This window comes from Miscanthus floridulus, chromosome 6, assembly GCF_019320115.1.
Source record: "Miscanthus floridulus cultivar M001 chromosome 6, ASM1932011v1, whole genome shotgun sequence".
In the NCBI taxonomy this organism is placed as follows: domain Eukaryota; kingdom Viridiplantae; phylum Streptophyta; class Magnoliopsida; order Poales; family Poaceae; genus Miscanthus; species Miscanthus floridulus.
The window spans coordinates 137,430,390-137,447,736 of record NC_089585.1 but is presented as its reverse complement, the minus strand read 5'-3'; the positions used below and the strand labels follow the sequence as shown (position 1 = coordinate 137,447,736).

The following is a 17,347-nucleotide window of genomic DNA, read 5'->3' as shown; positions in this document are numbered from 1 at the left end:
GTACTACGGCTATTGCATTAACTGCCTGTACCCGACGATGGGTGACAACTAGGACCAAAGGAAATGGTCACTCCGTATCTCTCATCTGATGCTTTTGTTGGAGATGGCTACCTACTGGCACCGTATCTGAACCAAAAGTGTATGTATGGCTTTAAAACTATTTGCTTTCGCTATTTCAGTTTAAACTTAGGTTGTAATAACTTTATATTCTAAACTCTGATGTATCCAATTGTCATTTCGAACTTTATGCAACATGTGACGGTACTTGCTAAACTTGTACGATATTGGTTTGTATGTCGATTGGTTTGAAATCATTCGTGGTTTCACGGACTACCGGGTTATACGGGCTTAAGTTTGCTAAATTATCTGCTTCGACGGAAGATTTCCTTACTTAATCTCGTATAATTGGTCGGTTCTGTTACATCACCCTTGCTATTTTCCCCACACCTCAGTCTCTAGTCAGAGCTGCTCAGAAGATTAAAGAACACATGGAAGAGTTCCAGAAGACTGATGGAAGAGCTAGGCATATGTTCCCCCAGTCAGCCGTCCCTGTGAGGACGGAGCCCGAAGAAAAGATTTAGTAACCGTTCCGCTATACTCTGATGTAAATGTTAATCATTAGTTTGTTTCCACTATATAATATTGTTTCTGATATCCTCTATCATGTTGTTATATGTGTGTGGACTTCCTGAACACATATATGACGAACCTGGTTTTGTCTTTACATCTTTTGATTCCTCTCAAGTGCTGCTGGTTCTCTTTCGTTCTGGCCGATACCTATATATACGTTGTCCTTTGCTTCAAGGCCACACCAACGCCATATACTTTCCTCAAAGGCTGAGACTTCCAATCTGTAACGCTGTCTTAAAATCTATGCATTCAGTTTGCCTTTAGTACAAGTTCCAAGTACTGAACTACACTCCACTCCAGGTATCAATGCAAAAGCTTCAGGCTAAGGAAAAAACAAGCATGCACTATGTATATATAATATCATCGCAGAGCACATCGTCTCCACGTACTCTGTCTGCAAGCTCTCTTGGACACAACACCCACACACAGAAAAGAAAAGAAAAATCCTGTGCGCGCGTGAGAGACCAAAGCCATACAGCCATATGAGTGGGGGAGCTGAGATGATCGCGGGCGCTGTTGTGCAGCGTCTCGCCGGCATGCTCGGCGATAAAGCCTGGGAGAGGGTCGAGCTGCTATGGAACTTCAAGGAGGATGTCGAAGGGATGGAGAGAATTGTGATCGACCTCAAGCTTGCTCTTAGCTATGCCGACAAGCGCTCCCGAGAGAGTGATGGCCGTGACGAACTAGTGCAACCTTGGCTCACGAGGTACAAATCTGTTGCCTACGACATCGAAGATGCGTTGGATGAGCTGGTGGCTAATGCAACCATATGGGAAAATAGCAAGGTACGTATATGAACCCTGGCGCTGAGTATTCACATCATACGCATGTACAAATTTTACATATATGATTGCAACAGATATACTGTCGACATATTTTATCTTATCAAATCTGTCATATTTTTTTTATAAATGCAACCCAATAGATAGTTGTAGCACAAATCCAAAAGCACGTACAATCGAACGTATAGAAATCTGACAGATTTAGTACAAAAAAAATCTATCAACAGATAAATAGCAAAAGCCTATACTTAATTTGCTGCAAAAATGGTAACAAGAGAATATATAATTGTAATAAGCACTTGTGATTCATTTATTGTCAGTACTAGGATTATTTTAATTCATGAAACATAAGCAGATCCAGCTATGGTACCACTACTATGGACATAATTTAAAGATAGAGGCGGTCAAAGTCTAGTTATAGAGGCGGATGCGCCACATGTCTAGAAATTGATTTCTAGATGTGGTTGGCAAGGTGGCCAACCTCTATAAGTTATTTTCTAGAAATTAGGAGTTGACCAAAAACAAATAGCAAAAAGACTATTTTTATCTGGGAAGAAGCCCACTAGGGAACCCCGTGGTTGCGCTCATGTGCCTCTTGGGATTCAAACTCCCAACCTCAAGTCTAGCGCGATATCCCCCTACCCCTAAACCGCAGGGTCACTTGTAACCAAGTGAGGGATTCTATCATTTTCCATTAACTTTCATGAATTTTGCATTGAATATTTTGGTTCATAAATGATGATTTTAAATGAAAAAAGTTTGAACTGAAATTTTTTAGATCTTGTGGAGCACTACAACTTTGGTTTACGACGTCTCTCCATCCGAGGTTGTTTGAAAATTTTATAAAATTTTAATTTCTAAATCTAAGAACACAAACCATAATTTTGGGATCATAAAGTTTTTCTTCATCCAACTCAATATGAAAAAACATTTTATTCCTAAATCAAAATTTTATTCCTAAAACATAGCACCTTGAAAAAACATTTCTAAATTACAACCATCATACGGTGATTACTTATGATCACAAACATATAAATTAAGGAAACAATGAAAGATCGACAGATTGCCCATGAAAGACAACATGGAGGGTGCTAAATGTAATCTATTCACAAGTCGATTATGTACCTAGAATCACATTTCGTTAGTATCATCTGGATTTTATTAATACTTTGTTTTATCACCATATGCATGTAGTGATGGTTTAAATAAAATTTTAGTTACAATTTCAAGTAATCTTTCAAGTTGTCACATTTATCTAATGTCGAATTTATTATTATTTATATTTGAAGCGTTCATTTTTTTTATTTCTAGGAGCTGCGGTGAAGTTAGTTTTGCTACTTAAACGTTTCTAAAATAAATATCAAAGTGACATGGAACCGTTCTGTTAATAAATGGATCACAGATTTGAACAAACCTTTTAACAATATTCACGGTTCTGAAAAAATCCTAATCCCTAATAGTTTATGGTGGTCATACTATAGTCTTATCAAGAACAACCAAAACATGGACTACAACAGTCTAGACCTCACAAGTGTGGGGTGTGAATTTGAAACAGCCAAGAAATAGAATAGGAACAGCGGTCCAAGTCTAGACCTCATAAATGTGGGGGCGTGAATTTGAAACAACCACAATTTGTTTGTCCAAGTTGGTGCACGCGACAGGGTGAAGCATCGGTACTCATACAAATTATTTGATCCAAAACAGATATTTCGGCCATTCCACTTGATAAAAAACAAAATAGCATTTCTAGAACAATTTTAGTCACACATGCATGCTAAATAGGGGCTATATTTATGATTGTATGGGAACAATTGTTACAGGTTAAATTGTTCTTCTCCTCAATTAATCCACTCATTGTGCGTATCACCATGTCAAATAAGATGAGAAATATTCGGATGAAGCTAGATAAAATTGTTGAGGACCAGAAGAAATTCCCTCTGCAACAACTGATGCCTACCCCTACAAGCCAAGATGGCAATAAAAATAGGAATGAAACCTTTATTGGTGATAGAGATGAAATCAAGATGGTAGGAAGGGGAAAAGAGAAGAAAGGCATATTAAACAAGATGTTACAGAAATACAGAGACCAAGAAAGCTCTATTATTCCTATTGTTGGCCTTGGTGGTATGGGCAAGACGACATTGGCAAAAGTTGTTTACACTGACAAGGAAACAAATATGTTTGATGTGAAAGCATGGGTCCATGTCTCTATGGACTTTGATCTAAGTAAGATTGTGTCTGCTATTATATCTCAGGTAGAGAATAGCACTCCTGTTAATAATGTTGGACTACAATATCTGAAGTCTCAACTTGATCGCACATTCCATGATAAGTTTTATCTTATAGTCTTAGATGATTTATGGGAGGAAGGGAGGTCTGAGTTGGAGAATCTCATTAACATGTTGCAATCTGGAAAGAAAGGTAGCAGTATAATTGTCACCACCCGTAGTGAAAAGATTGCCAGTACATTATCTACCATACATTCTTCATACTTTCACACTGTTGATCCAATTAAACTGGAGGGTTTGTCAAATGATGAATGCTGGTCTATCATGAAGCCTCACAATCCAGGAAGTGGTCTGCCTACTGACCTTGAAGACATTGGAAAAGGTATTGCATATCGATGCAGTGGAGTACCTCTAGTTGCTCAGGCTCTAGGTTTTGTGATGCAGAAGCACTACACAATAGAAGAATGGATGGATATAAAAAATAGTAACATTCTCGATATCAAGGATGATGACAAAGGAATTTTAAACGGTTTGCTGCTCAGTTATTACCACATGCCTCCTGAACTTAAACTCTGTTTCATGTATTGCTCTATCTTCCCTAAGAGCCATGATATAGATCATGACTGCTTGATCCAACAGTGGATTGCTTTGGGGTTTATTCAAGGTGCTGACAGGCAACTACTTCAGAAGACTGGTATCGAATATGTAGACGAATTCTTGGGCATGTCCTTCCTTAATATCCAGACATCTTCTACAGTAAGTAAAATAATCCTTACATGATTGTAGTTGTGAAATTGAATATATTTGTATTGAAGATCATACTCTCTTTTCTTTTGCAAGGCGTTGGTTGCAAGAATATTCAAACCCACACTCAAACTTCGCATGCATGATATGGTGCACGATCTTGCAAGACATGTTGCTGTTGATGAATTCTCATACACAAATGGTGCAACAAACTTTAGTGCTAAGAAGGACAAGTTGAATAGCCACTATCATTTAATGATAAATCAAAATGAGACATCATTGGACTACACATCTTTTCTAAAAAAGGTCAGGGCCTTACATTTTAGGGGTTGTGATAGAATGGATCTCCCTAAGCAATCATTCTCACAGATGTTATGTTTGAGAGTTTTGGATTTGAGTGGATGTCATTTATCAGATCTTCCAAGTTCAGTTTATAAACTAAAGCTATTAAGGTTTCTAGATGCTTCCACCCTTCCTATCTCAAATTTATCTAAATCCTTGAACCATCTGTTGAACCTGCAAACCTTGATACTTGCAAATAGTTCCCTAAAGACATTGCCTGCAAACATTGGTTGCCTTCAAAAGTTGCAATACTTCGACCTATCAGGATGTGTCAACCTTTGTGAGCTTCCCATTTCATTCGGGAACCTAAGTGCTCTGCTCTTCCTAAACTTGGCAAGTTGCCATGAACTGCATACACTTCCAGAATCCTTTGGCAAATTGCATAGGCTTCAATTTTTGAACCTATCAAATTGCTACAAACTCCACTTGCTACCAGAATCTTGTTGCCGACTTCATGATCTGGCGCATCTTGATCTATCCGATTGCCATAACCTTGAAAAGCTCCCAGACTGCATTGATCAACTCTCTAAGCTTGAGTATTTGAACATGACAAGCTGCTCCAAGGTTCAAATGCTGCCTGATTCTCTATGCAAACTCACAATGTTAAAGCATCTTGATTTGTCATTTTGTGTTAGGCTAGAGCATCTCCCTTCTTATATTGGGGATTTAAAACTTCAAATTGTGGGTCTTGAAGGATGCTTTTTCCTTGGTGACTTGCCAGATAGCATTTTTTCCATGTCTACACTTGTATATGTCCAAATAACATTGTTTTCAATTCATATACATTCTCAAGTTAATGAACTAAGGGAGAAACTAAACCTCAGAGAGTTAACCCAACATGTAATTTATGGAGGAAGTGGTGATTTATGGGGCCAGATTGTGGAACTTGAGAAGGCACCCTGCCATGATTTGTATATAGAAGGTCTTGAGAATGTCAAGCATTTGGAAGGGGCAGAACAAGCTAAAATATCAAACAACTCAAGTCTTACGTTGTTGAGTCTCATATGGGAACATGATAAAGGTAGTTTGGTGGGGCATGCGGATGCAATTACTGACAAGTCGGTACTGGAGAAGCTCGTGCCTCCTAGAAGTCTCCAAGTCCTTGCTCTTCGTGGTTATATGAGCTCAGACTTCCCTAGTTGGATGCTAGACATTCCTTCCTACCTACCTCATCTTACCAGCATCCTTCTTTTCAAACTAAAAAGGTGCAGCCGGCTCCCTCCACTTGGGCGCCTGCCAAACCTGAGAGCATTGTCCTTGTCTGACATGCCCGATCTCAAGTGTGTTGACAGAGAATTTTATGGGGACTGTGGAAGCTGCCAGAAGCTAAGAATGATTGTTTTGAATAAAATGGACAACTTGGAATCGTGGTGGACAACGAGATCATCTACTGAAGAAGGCGAGTTCTTAATCCCTAATTTGCATTTGTTGGCTGCTAGCAAATGCCCAAAGCTGAAGTTCATGCCTTACCCTCCAAGGTGCATGGTGTGGATTCTAGAGAACTGCGAGCACGTGCTGCCAGAACATGGGTTTGGGAACCTCTCATCTACTACCTCTCCATTTTTTCTTATGACTGTGGGCACATCTCTTTCGTTTGAAGGGTGGCGTCGGACGACCCAGCACCTCTCTTCAATCGAGGGTCTTGAGCTTAACAGCATCACCGGGCTTGGAACCTTGCCAGAGGCTATTCGATGCTTCAGGTCCCTCCGAAAACTCGCCATAGTGTTGTGTGCCGACTTAGAGACACTGCCGGAATGGCTGGGAGACTTGACTTCATTGAGAGAAATTCGTATCGACGAGTGCCTAAAGCTGTCTTCGCTGCCGGAAAGCATACGTGGCCTTACTGAGTTGAAGAAACTACGGATAATTGACTGCCCAGCACTGTTAGAGAAGTGCCAAGGAGAGGACAAGCACAAAATCGCTCATATTCCAGAGATCACATCCGTGTAGCTGATGGTTCCCACATCATTAACTGCGTGTCAAGATGTAGCATGGTAAGATCCTTCTCACTGATGTCTTATACACACTGCCGGTAAGTTTTTTGTTTAATTTCTGTGACTTGTCTACTGCAGGTACGTTGGTTGTTGGCTAGCCATATCTATCTGAAGAAAGTGCACGGTGGATAAAGTCGTATTTGGTCTAGCTATGTCGTCGTTGAACAGCATACAGAGAGCTAGCTCCATTCCCCGCAGGTGAGTTCATTCGATCAGCTCATCACTCAACTACATCTCCTACTAGTCCAGCTACTTGGAAGGAATAATACTGATCAACAGGGCCATGTTTAATTTGCAGCCCACGCTGTTACTTTGTATATAATAATCTCACGTACGGCGGCGTCAGCATGCCTGCCGGCACAACGGCGGCGCGGGTTGAAGCTAATTTCCAAGCGTGGCCGTGCATGCAGTCAGGCAGTTGCAGCACCCGCCCTGGCTCACCGTAATTTCGATCGACCAGTTTGTAGTTGCATAAATGGTGAGAGCGATAAGATGTGTATATATATATATGTGTGTGTAGGTCGAGAAGAATTGAGATAATCGCTGGTCTGATTTTGATCTGGCTGTGTTGTTTTCATTTGGCAATTTGTTGAGCTACCTGCATGCCCGAATAAGTTTTACGTACTACTATGAGTTGTAGTGTGAAGAAATTGTGTCGAAGGGGCAGGACACGGCGTTGCTTGTACAGCGGCATCGGAAGGGGCACATCAACTGCCTGCAAAGATCTAGTATGCACGCATGGTGAGATACTTCCATCTAGTGTACTGTTTATTTTCTGTAGCTAGCGGCTAATAACATACTAATGCCTGATTTCCTTTTAATTTGGGGGGCTTGTCAACTGCAGGTTGGTATAGTAGCTGTATATAGCAAGATGTTTGCTTCGGCAGGGTAAGCTAAGCCTTGCCAGACTCTAAATTAAAGACGATGAATGATGGATAAATAGACGGCTTACAATCTAATTTTATTTCATTATCTAAAAAAACTAATTTTATTTCGTGTAACAATTTAGATGCAGTGATGCAGAGAGGCGAGGGCTAAGGCGTGTAGGCGGGTTCTGTCCAGGTGAATTAGTTTGTCTCACCCAGCTACTCCACTACAGCAGCTGGTGAGTTCAGTTCAGGCTTGATCATTTAGCTAAGTCAAGTAGCACTGCTACTACTTGGTATGCTGATCATCAATAGCCATGCCATGTCTTGCAGTGTGCGTCACCGTGCTCAGCATGCGGATGCCGGCAAGGCGTCATCCACTCATCCTGATGGAACCTAGTAGAAGACTCGGAGGGGTGGACGGTCCACGCTAGTTTGCAGAAATACAAAATGCAATGCAAGATGTGCCGTGTGCTGTTTTCCGCGTGTTGCTTTGGCAAAGGAGCCTGGATAGGATAGGTTTCAATGCTTCATTCTGCACTTTTTGCTTTCAATGTGTGAGCAAGATCCCTGAACCTTCCTGCTCTATAGCTGAAATTAACTACAGCCTTCCAAACTTGGTACCAGAACAAGTGAATGCATCATGTGTATAGTGTTTAACTTTTTCTTGCCTGCGGGGAGGAAAGGAAGTAAGGAAACCTTATGGCTGGAGTTTGATTTTGACCCGGGTAATGTTAGAAGATGGGCCTTGAGCCCACCAGGGAAGTGGCCATTCTAAGCTTTGTACTGAAAGCCCAAACCCAAGCCTGGGCAGCAAAGCAAGCCGAAACCCAAGCGGACGGACAAGCCCCGACTCCGCTCCTCGCCGGCGGTGGGTGGGGGCGTAGGACGCTGCGGCTAAGCCTAACCGAGCGACGGCAAGCGTGGGAGCGATGCCAATGCCATCGACCGCGCGGCCGACGCCTCCTAGGAGCTGGACCTTGCGCTCCTCCCTTCTCCCCTCAGTGGGAGTAATCCGCTTTCACCGGTCTGCAGCCGGAGGTGGGAGGATCGTGGGGCGGGAACTCGGTCGGCCGATGCCGTCGGTGGAGAGGCGGTTGCGGCGCGGGAGGCAGATGGAAGTTCTTCACCGGCTCGCTGCTTCGTCGCAGGAGGCGGACGCCGTGGTTGTGGTTGTACGGGGGCCCGGGCAGGGGCAGGAGCCCTTTGGTGGCGGAGCTCGCTTCTGTTGCTAAAATTGATCTTGCGGCGAGGAGCTGAGGATACAATGAAACTGCAGCGGCTCGTCGTACGTTGCCGATGCGGAAGGTATGCGGCGAGCAAGCCTCTTGGCATTCTTTCTAGGGTAAAGTTCACTTTAGAACCTCCAACTATCATAGAAGTATGGATTTCAATCTCCAACTTTAAAACCGGATAACATTGGCCCTTCAACTCTCAAAAAAGTTCACTTTAGGACCCTGACCGGTTTCCCTGGCGGTTTCGCATGGCACTATAGCAGTGCTGACGTCAGCGATGACGTCAGCACTTCTTTTTAATTTGCAAAATTGATATCTTTTTATTCGGAGCTTCAAATATAGAAAATAATATATCAATTTTGATCGTCTCGACGAGCTCTTTGCAATGGTGTACTCCGTTTTGTTGTTTCAGATAATTTTATTTCATGAAAAAAATAAATATTTCTACAAAACAAGTTAGAATAACAGAACTCGTGGAATTTGTTAGATAAATAATATTTTTATTATTATGTAACACGAAATGTTGTCTTTTTAGGTTCATTTGACCATAGAATATATAAGTTTGACCATTTTTGAAATGCAATAATTCAAAACTTGTTTTGTAGAAATATTTCTGCTTCGTGTCCGCCTGGTCCGCAAATATTTCTGCAATAATTCAAAATATTTCTGCAATAATTCAACAAGGGCGCCGTGTCCGTCCGGTTCTGGCTGCACGACACGAGCTTCTGCTTCGTGTGCTGCCACCTCGCGTCGGGCGGGCGCGAGGGCGACGAGGCGCACCGCAACGCCGACGCGACGGAGATCCTCGCCCGGACGACCTTCCCGCGGGGGCACGCGCTCAACTTACCGATGCCGCACAAGATTCTAGACCACGAGTAAGCCACTCACTATTGCTGCTACCTGCTCCCTCAATTCAATCTAGCTATCCACTGCCACTTCATGCGGTCATACTCATGCCATGCCAGCCAGGAAACAGATACGTACAGGTCGGCCGAATGGTCGTCCAGTTCCTGTGTGCTGCAATAGTAGCCGTAGGAAAGGAAAAAGGACAGGTGTACACGAATCGTATACTGTATCGGATTTGGGTACAAGATAAATATAATACTACTACTACCACTAGCTACTTAATTTCACCACAAAAACAGAAAAAAAACTACACTAGGAGCAGTAAACATATCGTTTGATCGTGTCATATGTTGACAGTTAGTTAACCGCAGCTAGGGAAGGTTAATTCAAAAATATCTAAGCGATCGTGGCAGGTCTGATTGACCGTCCAACTCCCTGTTTTATATACTGACTACGTTGGTGTTGTACATATACAAATATACAAAGTATATAAAATACTTGCATACGTCAGCTTAATTGCATAACTTGTTTTGTAGAAATATTTATTTTTTCATGAAATAAAATTATCTCAAACAACAAAACGGAGTACACCATTGCAAAGAGCTCGCCGAGACGATCAAAATTGATATATTATTTGCTATATTTGGAGCTCCGAATAAAAAGATATCAATTTTGCAAATTAAAAAGGAGTGCTGACGTCATCGCTGACGTCAGCACTGCTACACCATCCTACGCCCCTCCCTCCTCCAGACTGATAGTCTGAATTTACGAATTGAAACACCAAATCATTTTCCATATGTGCATTCAGTACAACAGCATTTGCCCTCGTGAGTGAAGATTGTTAGGATGTAAAGTCTCACATGTTCTTTACGCTACCTTGTCGGATAAAATCTGCCCATCCCTTACGAGCTGTGGCATTTGTTCTGCTTTGCTGCTGCACCAATTACAGATGTCGATTTCACATATGTGGATTTCCCGTAGCTTTCTCCCCAACACCTTGGCAGTAGCAAACAAAGCAACAATCGTCATCATTCATCTTCGTATTGCCTAAGTAATTGAAGTGCATCTCTTTAACTTTGTCCATAATATGTTCACCTTTCTTTCCAGAGTAGGCACCACGCTTAATTTGCTTTCAGCAAAGCCAAGACTTGCGGTGCTGTCTAGGAATTTATGCAGTTTGCTTTGCGCGGGGATTCCAAGTCCTCAATCTGCACTGCACTCCAGGTATCTGTGAATGAGTTGGAGGCCGACGCAGTGATATGGAAAAACAGTAGTACACGCAAGGTACGTACCTTGACACTGAGTCTTCAATTTTTCACATATTAATGTTATTATGAGATTTGAGATCAGCTGTAAGAGAGTGTGACCTGTATTTGCGTGGGTGTACAGTGACTCAGTGAGCATACACCACGAAACACCTTATATTTGTGATATAATAGCAATATCTGGCAGTGGCAGGGGCGCTGCTTGTACACATGTGATCTGCTTTTAGGCCAGTGACAATCATCATAAACTGAATTTTAGTTCAATATGTGCCTATTAGGCTATTACCAATTCATGAGACCCCGATTATACTCTTTCTCTTTGGCACAAATGTATGGCAGCATTTGAGCTACGTGATGGCATCCCCATTTTAGGATGTGAAGAAAAATAAGTAAGATGGTAGTAAAATCTAGCTTTCAACCTCTTCCTTCTATGAAGGAAATAAATGGCCATATAATCTTCATTCCTTTGCTAACCACATGATTAAGTAATCCTCATGCGCACTACTTTTGAAGAGTAAAAGGCCGCACGGATCTTGAAACAAATCAACGGTCCAGATTTCGACAGATAAAAAGCCACAAAATCTGTCAACAGAAATATAGCAAAATACATAATCTTATCCATTGTGGATAGGTATTGTTACTTTAACTAACAATAATTGTAACCCCTAAACCCTCTAATTTTAGTTATTCCAATTATGTTCTAGCCATTTGTGAGCCTACAAACCATTCATGTGCTCAATTTTACTTTGCTGCCTGTTTACTTATTGGGCTGAAAAACAATCTAGGCCTAGAATTCAGGTCGGTCTAAATTCTAAACTATTGAAATCCTCCTTTTTCATCTAGACCTGGCCTATTTATGCGCCCAGCAATTTGCAAGAAATTTTACAATATAATACATCAATTAGGACCCATATATAAACCCAGAATTCATCTATTACAATCCATGTCATCTGAAATTCGTCCGCAACAATACATCCATTATAGGCCACGTATGAACTGATACTGAACCACCAATTGTAGAAATGGATCATTTTGTAGGACGGTTTTAGAACCACTCCTAAAAACCGATTATTTGGGGCCATTTTATTGAGTCAACTGTCACTACAAAATAATTTCTGGATTTTTTAAATCATAAAAAAATCGTGCAAGGTCTACTTTCGAATCATTTACGCAAAATGCATCCACATAGACTTGAACCTATGATGTCAACTACAACACATAATAACTTGTGATCAAATGTAAATGTTGTCATTTTGTATTACATTTTTTAATCCTGTATTGAATATTTGAGTCCTAAACTATCATAATGAAAAAAAAATCAACTACAGAAGTTTTAGAACTCGTTGAGCAATACTCCCCCTCTCCAAAAAAAAAATCAACTATAGGTTACGTGCGAGTTAAAGTGGTTCACGTTTGACGAGATTTCTAATGAATGGTATTCACATTTATGTTTCCAAATCAATTTATTGTGAAAATACATTTCGTAATTGATCTAATGGTATTTAATTATTTGATATCATAATTATTGATACTTTTTATCTATAATTGGTTAGACTTAAGATACAAAAAAAAATATGATACTATGCTAGAATTGTATTGTTTCCTGGACGGAGGGAGTACAACTTTGATATAGAGTGTCTCCATCCAGGATAGTTTGGAAAATTTGAATTTGAAGTTTCAAAATTTGAGAACTCAAAAGTTGTAAAATACAAAATTTCCAATCTCATCGAGCTCTACAATTTGACATAAATTTTATCTTTATCAGACTTTATCTGAAAAGTTCTGAATTTATTTGTTTGCCAGTTATTTTCAAGAGTAGTTGACTTAGTCAACTGACCTTAGGAATCACCTATTCTCAAGAGCGGTTGACAACCATCGTAGAAATAGAATTTTTAGGGATGGTCCCTTAGGGAGAGCTATTTGAGTTAAAAAAAACCATTTGTTATATCTTTATAAAAATCCGAAACTAAATAAAAATTGTTTTTTATATCTTGTACCCTTAAATTTTTGTAGGTAGCAGGTTTAGCCACTTAAAATTTAATGTAAGATACTTCATGGAAGAAGGAACCTAAAAAAAAACTGCCATAGCAAAATTTACGACGTCAGGACTGACGTGCAAAAAAACAGATCCTGGGTGATAATCAGCGACGAAGCCAGAAAAAAATTTAGGAGAGGCTGAAATAAAAGAATAGAGGTATTTTTATCTTCTCTTAACCTTAGCCCCTCCTACCTAATACATATATGCATAAAATTTTAAGAGAGGGCTTAAGGGGGCTCCACATGCGCAGGATGGGTAGGGGGGGCTAGAGCCCCCCTAGCCCCACCGCTGGCTTCGTGCCTGGTGATAATGATATGGGCAAGAGGCAGCGAGCACCGTGCGCGCATTGGAGCACGCTCCGGGCTCGCATCCTGTTCGCTTGGCTTATAAGCCGTACTTTTTCAGCCAATGAACAGTATTTTCCTCTCACAACAAATCCATCAACAATACTTTTAGCCATGGCTTATCAGCCAAGCGAACAGGGCTCTAGTCTCTTGGCTGTCGCTACCATATTCTATAGTTTATTAGGGTCATCGTGGCCTTGCCCTGGACCAAATTAAATGCACGATCATTTCCCTCTCCAAAACTGATGAAGACACAGCATATCCACGCCAAGCTAGAAATGTATACTACTGTTCATGGCTTGGTGGCGGCGCCTTCTCCCTGCAGTCCTTGCTTTTGGCCTTCGCCGCATCAACCACCACCACCTGGCTCGCTGGAGCTGGGGCTCAGCCTGCCGACGACGGTGAGTACACGCCATTTCCTCACCAGACCACTTCAACGCCGGGAGCACGGGGCGTGTCTACTCATTGCTCGGGTGTCCTGGGGGCACGTGTCACCCGAGTGTGGATAGCCCCTGGAACACCCGATTGATCATAGAAGCAAGGATCGAGTGTTTTGATCTACTTTCAACACTCGATTGTCATGGATCCAGATCAAATAAATCAAAAAGATTATTCAAATAAAACAAAAATATTAAATATACAAAAAATAACCAGATTATTTCTATGGAAGCCAAATTGGAAAATTTCAAAGGAAAACCAAATAAAACATACAGAAAATCAAAAAAATTAAAAAAATAACCAGATAACTGTTCGAGTAATTCTAACCATTATCATTTACGAATAATCAATTTACACCAATTAAACACATAACTTACATCCAAACAAAAATAGTAAAATATAATCTAATAAGATGTAATCTGGTCTTCTTAGAGGAATAGATCTACTAAATACATGGGTGAATGCAAGGAACGAGATGATGTGACGACCTACACCTATAGCAAAGCAGCATGCACTGCACCTACAGGCACTGCACCTGCCGCCCTGCCGGTGGCCATCAAGAGGGTCTCCAAGTGTTCTCGGCAGGGCTGGAACGAGTTCATGTCGGAGGTAAGGATCATCAGTCGTCTCCGGCACCAGAACCTCGTGCTGCTCGTCGGCTGGTGCTACGTGGACAACGACGACCTCCTGCTCGTCTACGACCTGATGCACAACGGCAGCGTGGACAGTCACCTCTACAACCCAAACAAGAAGCTGGCGTGGGGGGTAAGGTATCAGATCGTGCTCGGGCTCAGCTCGGCGCTCCTGTACCTGCACCAGGAGACGGAGCTGTGTGTCATGCGCCGCGACATCAAGCCAAGCAACGTGATGCTGGACGCGTCGTTCGCCGCCAAGCTCGGCGACTTTGGGCTGGAGAGGGTGATCGAGGACGGCCGAAGGTCACGGACGACGGCGGCGGCGGGCACGACGGGGTACGTGGACCCGGAGTGCCTGGCCACCGGCCGGACAAGCGTGGAGTCCGACGTGTATAGCTTCGGCGTCGTGCTCCTCGAGATCGCCTGTGGCAGGTGCCCCGTGGTGACGCTGCCGAACGGGAGCACTGTCCAATTGGTGCAGAGGGTCTGGGACCTCCACGAAGCCGGGATGGTTTTGGAGGCCGCTGACGCGCGGCTGGACGGAGAGTACAACGTCCAGGAGATGGAACGCGTGCTCGCCGTCGGGCTCTGGTGCGCGCACCCGGACCGGAGCCAGAGGCCGGACATCAGGCACGCCCTCAACGTACTGCGGTTCGACGCGCCGCTGCCGATCCTCCCGGCGAAGTTGCCGGCCGTTGCAGCACACCTTCAGCCTGTGACCAATGCGTCGTTTGATTCTGCAACCACCAGCTGCGGCGCACTTGTAATCAGTGCAGCCGGCTCCAACGCCCGCGGCATTAAGCTGGTTTGACAGAATAATGGCAATAGGGGAAAAATTCTTGCGTTTACAACTTTACGTCTGCCCTGCATCTCTTTAAGCCGGCGCCCTTCTACAGATCAGCTTCTGATTCGGCTGGATGATATGGCTGTTTATCCTCACCTCGGAGGTGTATCATTTCCTTCATCCCCTGCTTGAAAGGTTTTAAATAGATGACTAGCTAAGCTATTTAACGGTGGCCTCCTCTGGTAATTATACAAAATTATGGCGGATAGTAGTATTTGGTTAAAAAAAACATAGGAATTTTCAATTAATTGTGCATATAAACATAGAACTAAGGCCCCGTTTAGATCCAAAATTTTTTAGATTTTAGCTACTGTAGCACTTTCGTTTTTATTTGGCAATAAGTGTCTAATTATGGACTAATTAGGTTCGAAAGTTTCGTCTCGCGATTTCTCACCCAACTGTGCAATTAGTTTTTTTTTCGTCTACATTTAGTACTCCATGCATGCGCCGCAAGATTCGATGTGACGAGTACTGCGCAAAATTTTTTAGGTTTTGAAAGGCATCTAAACGGGGCCTAAGATCATCTCTAGCAAGATCACCAACTCCCCCAATAAAATTGTATTGGGGGTACACCAGCTCTCCAGAGACAGATCGGCTAGGAGAGCGGTACCAAATGCAACCTTACATACATAATGCGCAAGGGAGAGCGTTGGAGAGTGTATTTTCCACACGTATGTGTGGCCATTTTGCAGTAGGAAGATTTTCGGCGTGAAGATTCGTGTAGTCAACTCCTTCCCTCCTCAGGTGGGGACTGGGGAGGGGCATTGGGTGGGGACGCCAGACAGGGACAAGGGTGCTTCAAGTTCCCAGACAAGGACCATGGTTCGCAAATCGACGTTTAGACCAGGCAACCATATATAGGGTTGGTTTCTCCGTGACACCCTAACATTTCTGTCACATCAAATGTTTAGACATATGAAGTATTAAATATAGATTAATTACGAAACTAATTATATAACTTGTGATTAATTTACGAGACGAATCTTTTAAGCCTAATTAGTCCACGATTTGACAACGTGGTGCTACAGTAAACATGTGCTAATGACGAAATTGATTAGGCTTAAAAATTCGTCTCACAAATTAGCCTCCATCTATGTAATTGGTTTTTATAATTAATCTATATTTAATGCTCCTTATTAATATCTAAACATTCGATATGACCTGAATTTTAGAAGGGAAACACCTCCGTAAGCGGCGCCCACGACGGCGGTAGCGCTGGACAATGACAATTGCACTGTGGAGTGGTGTGGAGAGACCGTTTAATTTTCTTTACCAGGCTTCCTCAGTCCTCACTGCTTTGCTGTCAACTTCACGGTTGGGCATCTCATGCTAGTCCTGGCTGAGAAATCGGATTAAAACGATAGTGATAGGAGCCTAAACATGATTCAAGCCAAACGCAGGCCAGCAATGTCGACGGATTTAACCAAATCACATTTGACATGGTCCAAAGCCACAATTGAGTAGAGTATCTGTTGGACTGCTACGTACTGCTTTACAGCCAAGACATCCATTGAGACAAGAAGACTAGTACACTTCTCCATATTAGCTTACAGACCTTTCTGACCACTCTTGTGAAAACGTCCAAACGAATCCTGAACCCTGCAAGAAGCTCACAGCTGTTCCAGTGCCTTGAGATTTTTTTAAAAGTAATTCTAAAAATAACACTGCTGAACTTTTTTTTTCAAAACTAACCCGTGTGGCCGCGCTAATCTCCCTGGCGCGGCCAAATAAACCGTTCTAAGTTCTAACACGCCACCTAGCGTGGCGCAGCCAGGCCCGTAGATTGACAGGAGCAAGGTGGGCAAGTGTTCAGGGCCTCCAAAATTTAAGGGCCTCCAAATTTACAGTAAGTACTAATAAATAATAGCTAATCTTTTAAATAGAAAAATATGTAGCATATTCAAAAAGGGCTTGAAAGTTGCAATCTCTGGTTTGTTAATTGGATCAACTCACCAACGTAAGGCCCAATGACTATGTCCACCAGCCTGCTTCGCAACTTAGCTTCCCGGGATGTTCATTTTTCTCTTTACCATTTTGCTTTCTCGTGCCACGTACGATACTGCTATGCTAGCTATTAGGGATGCTAGTGTGTTATGTGAGTACTACTTTTACTCTT

At 42.4% G+C, this 17,347-nt stretch overlaps 2 protein-coding genes across 3 annotated transcripts; both read left to right on the top strand.

Annotated features, from left to right (window-relative positions):
• The first annotated feature begins 1,112 nt into the window (after positions 1-1,112).
• LOC136457088 (putative disease resistance protein RGA1) lies at positions 1,113-8,200 on the top strand. 2 transcript variants are annotated; one of them, XM_066457127.1, is made up of 9 exons: positions 1,113-1,415; positions 3,233-4,396; positions 4,481-6,720; positions 6,799-6,918; positions 7,019-7,198; positions 7,361-7,461; positions 7,565-7,608; positions 7,730-7,825; positions 7,920-8,200. In XM_066457127.1, exons 1-3 carry the CDS (start codon positions 1,113-1,115, stop codon positions 6,674-6,676), a joined length of 3,663 nt encoding a protein of 1,220 aa, XP_066313224.1. In that variant the 3' UTR covers positions 6,677-6,720; positions 6,799-6,918; positions 7,019-7,198; positions 7,361-7,461; positions 7,565-7,608; positions 7,730-7,825; positions 7,920-8,200. The 2 variants fall into 2 exon arrangements, with proteins under 2 accessions (XP_066313224.1, XP_066313223.1); XM_066457126.1 differs by having other exon boundaries at positions 7,019-7,461.
• Positions 8,201-14,205: 6,005 nt separating this feature from the next.
• LOC136461326 (L-type lectin-domain containing receptor kinase IX.1-like) lies at positions 14,206-15,198 on the top strand. The gene has a single exon (XM_066460666.1). It carries the CDS (start codon positions 14,206-14,208, stop codon positions 15,196-15,198), a length of 993 nt encoding a protein of 330 aa, XP_066316763.1.
• The last annotated feature ends 2,149 nt before the right edge of the window (positions 15,199-17,347 follow it).

Coding starts and splice junctions, on each gene's coding strand:
- LOC136457088 (XM_066457127.1), top strand. CDS start 1,113: ATGAGTGGGGGAGCTGAGATGATCGCGGGCGCTGTTGTGCAGCGTCTC. Junction 1,416..3,232: donor CCATATGGGAAAATAGCAAG/GTACGTATATGA, acceptor CAATTGTTACAG/GTTAAATTGTTCTTCTCCTC. Junction 4,397..4,480: donor ATATCCAGACATCTTCTACA/GTAAGTAAAATA, acceptor TTCTTTTGCAAG/GCGTTGGTTGCAAGAATATT.
- LOC136461326 (XM_066460666.1), top strand. CDS start 14,206: ATGGGTGAATGCAAGGAACGAGATGATGTGACGACCTACACCTATAGC.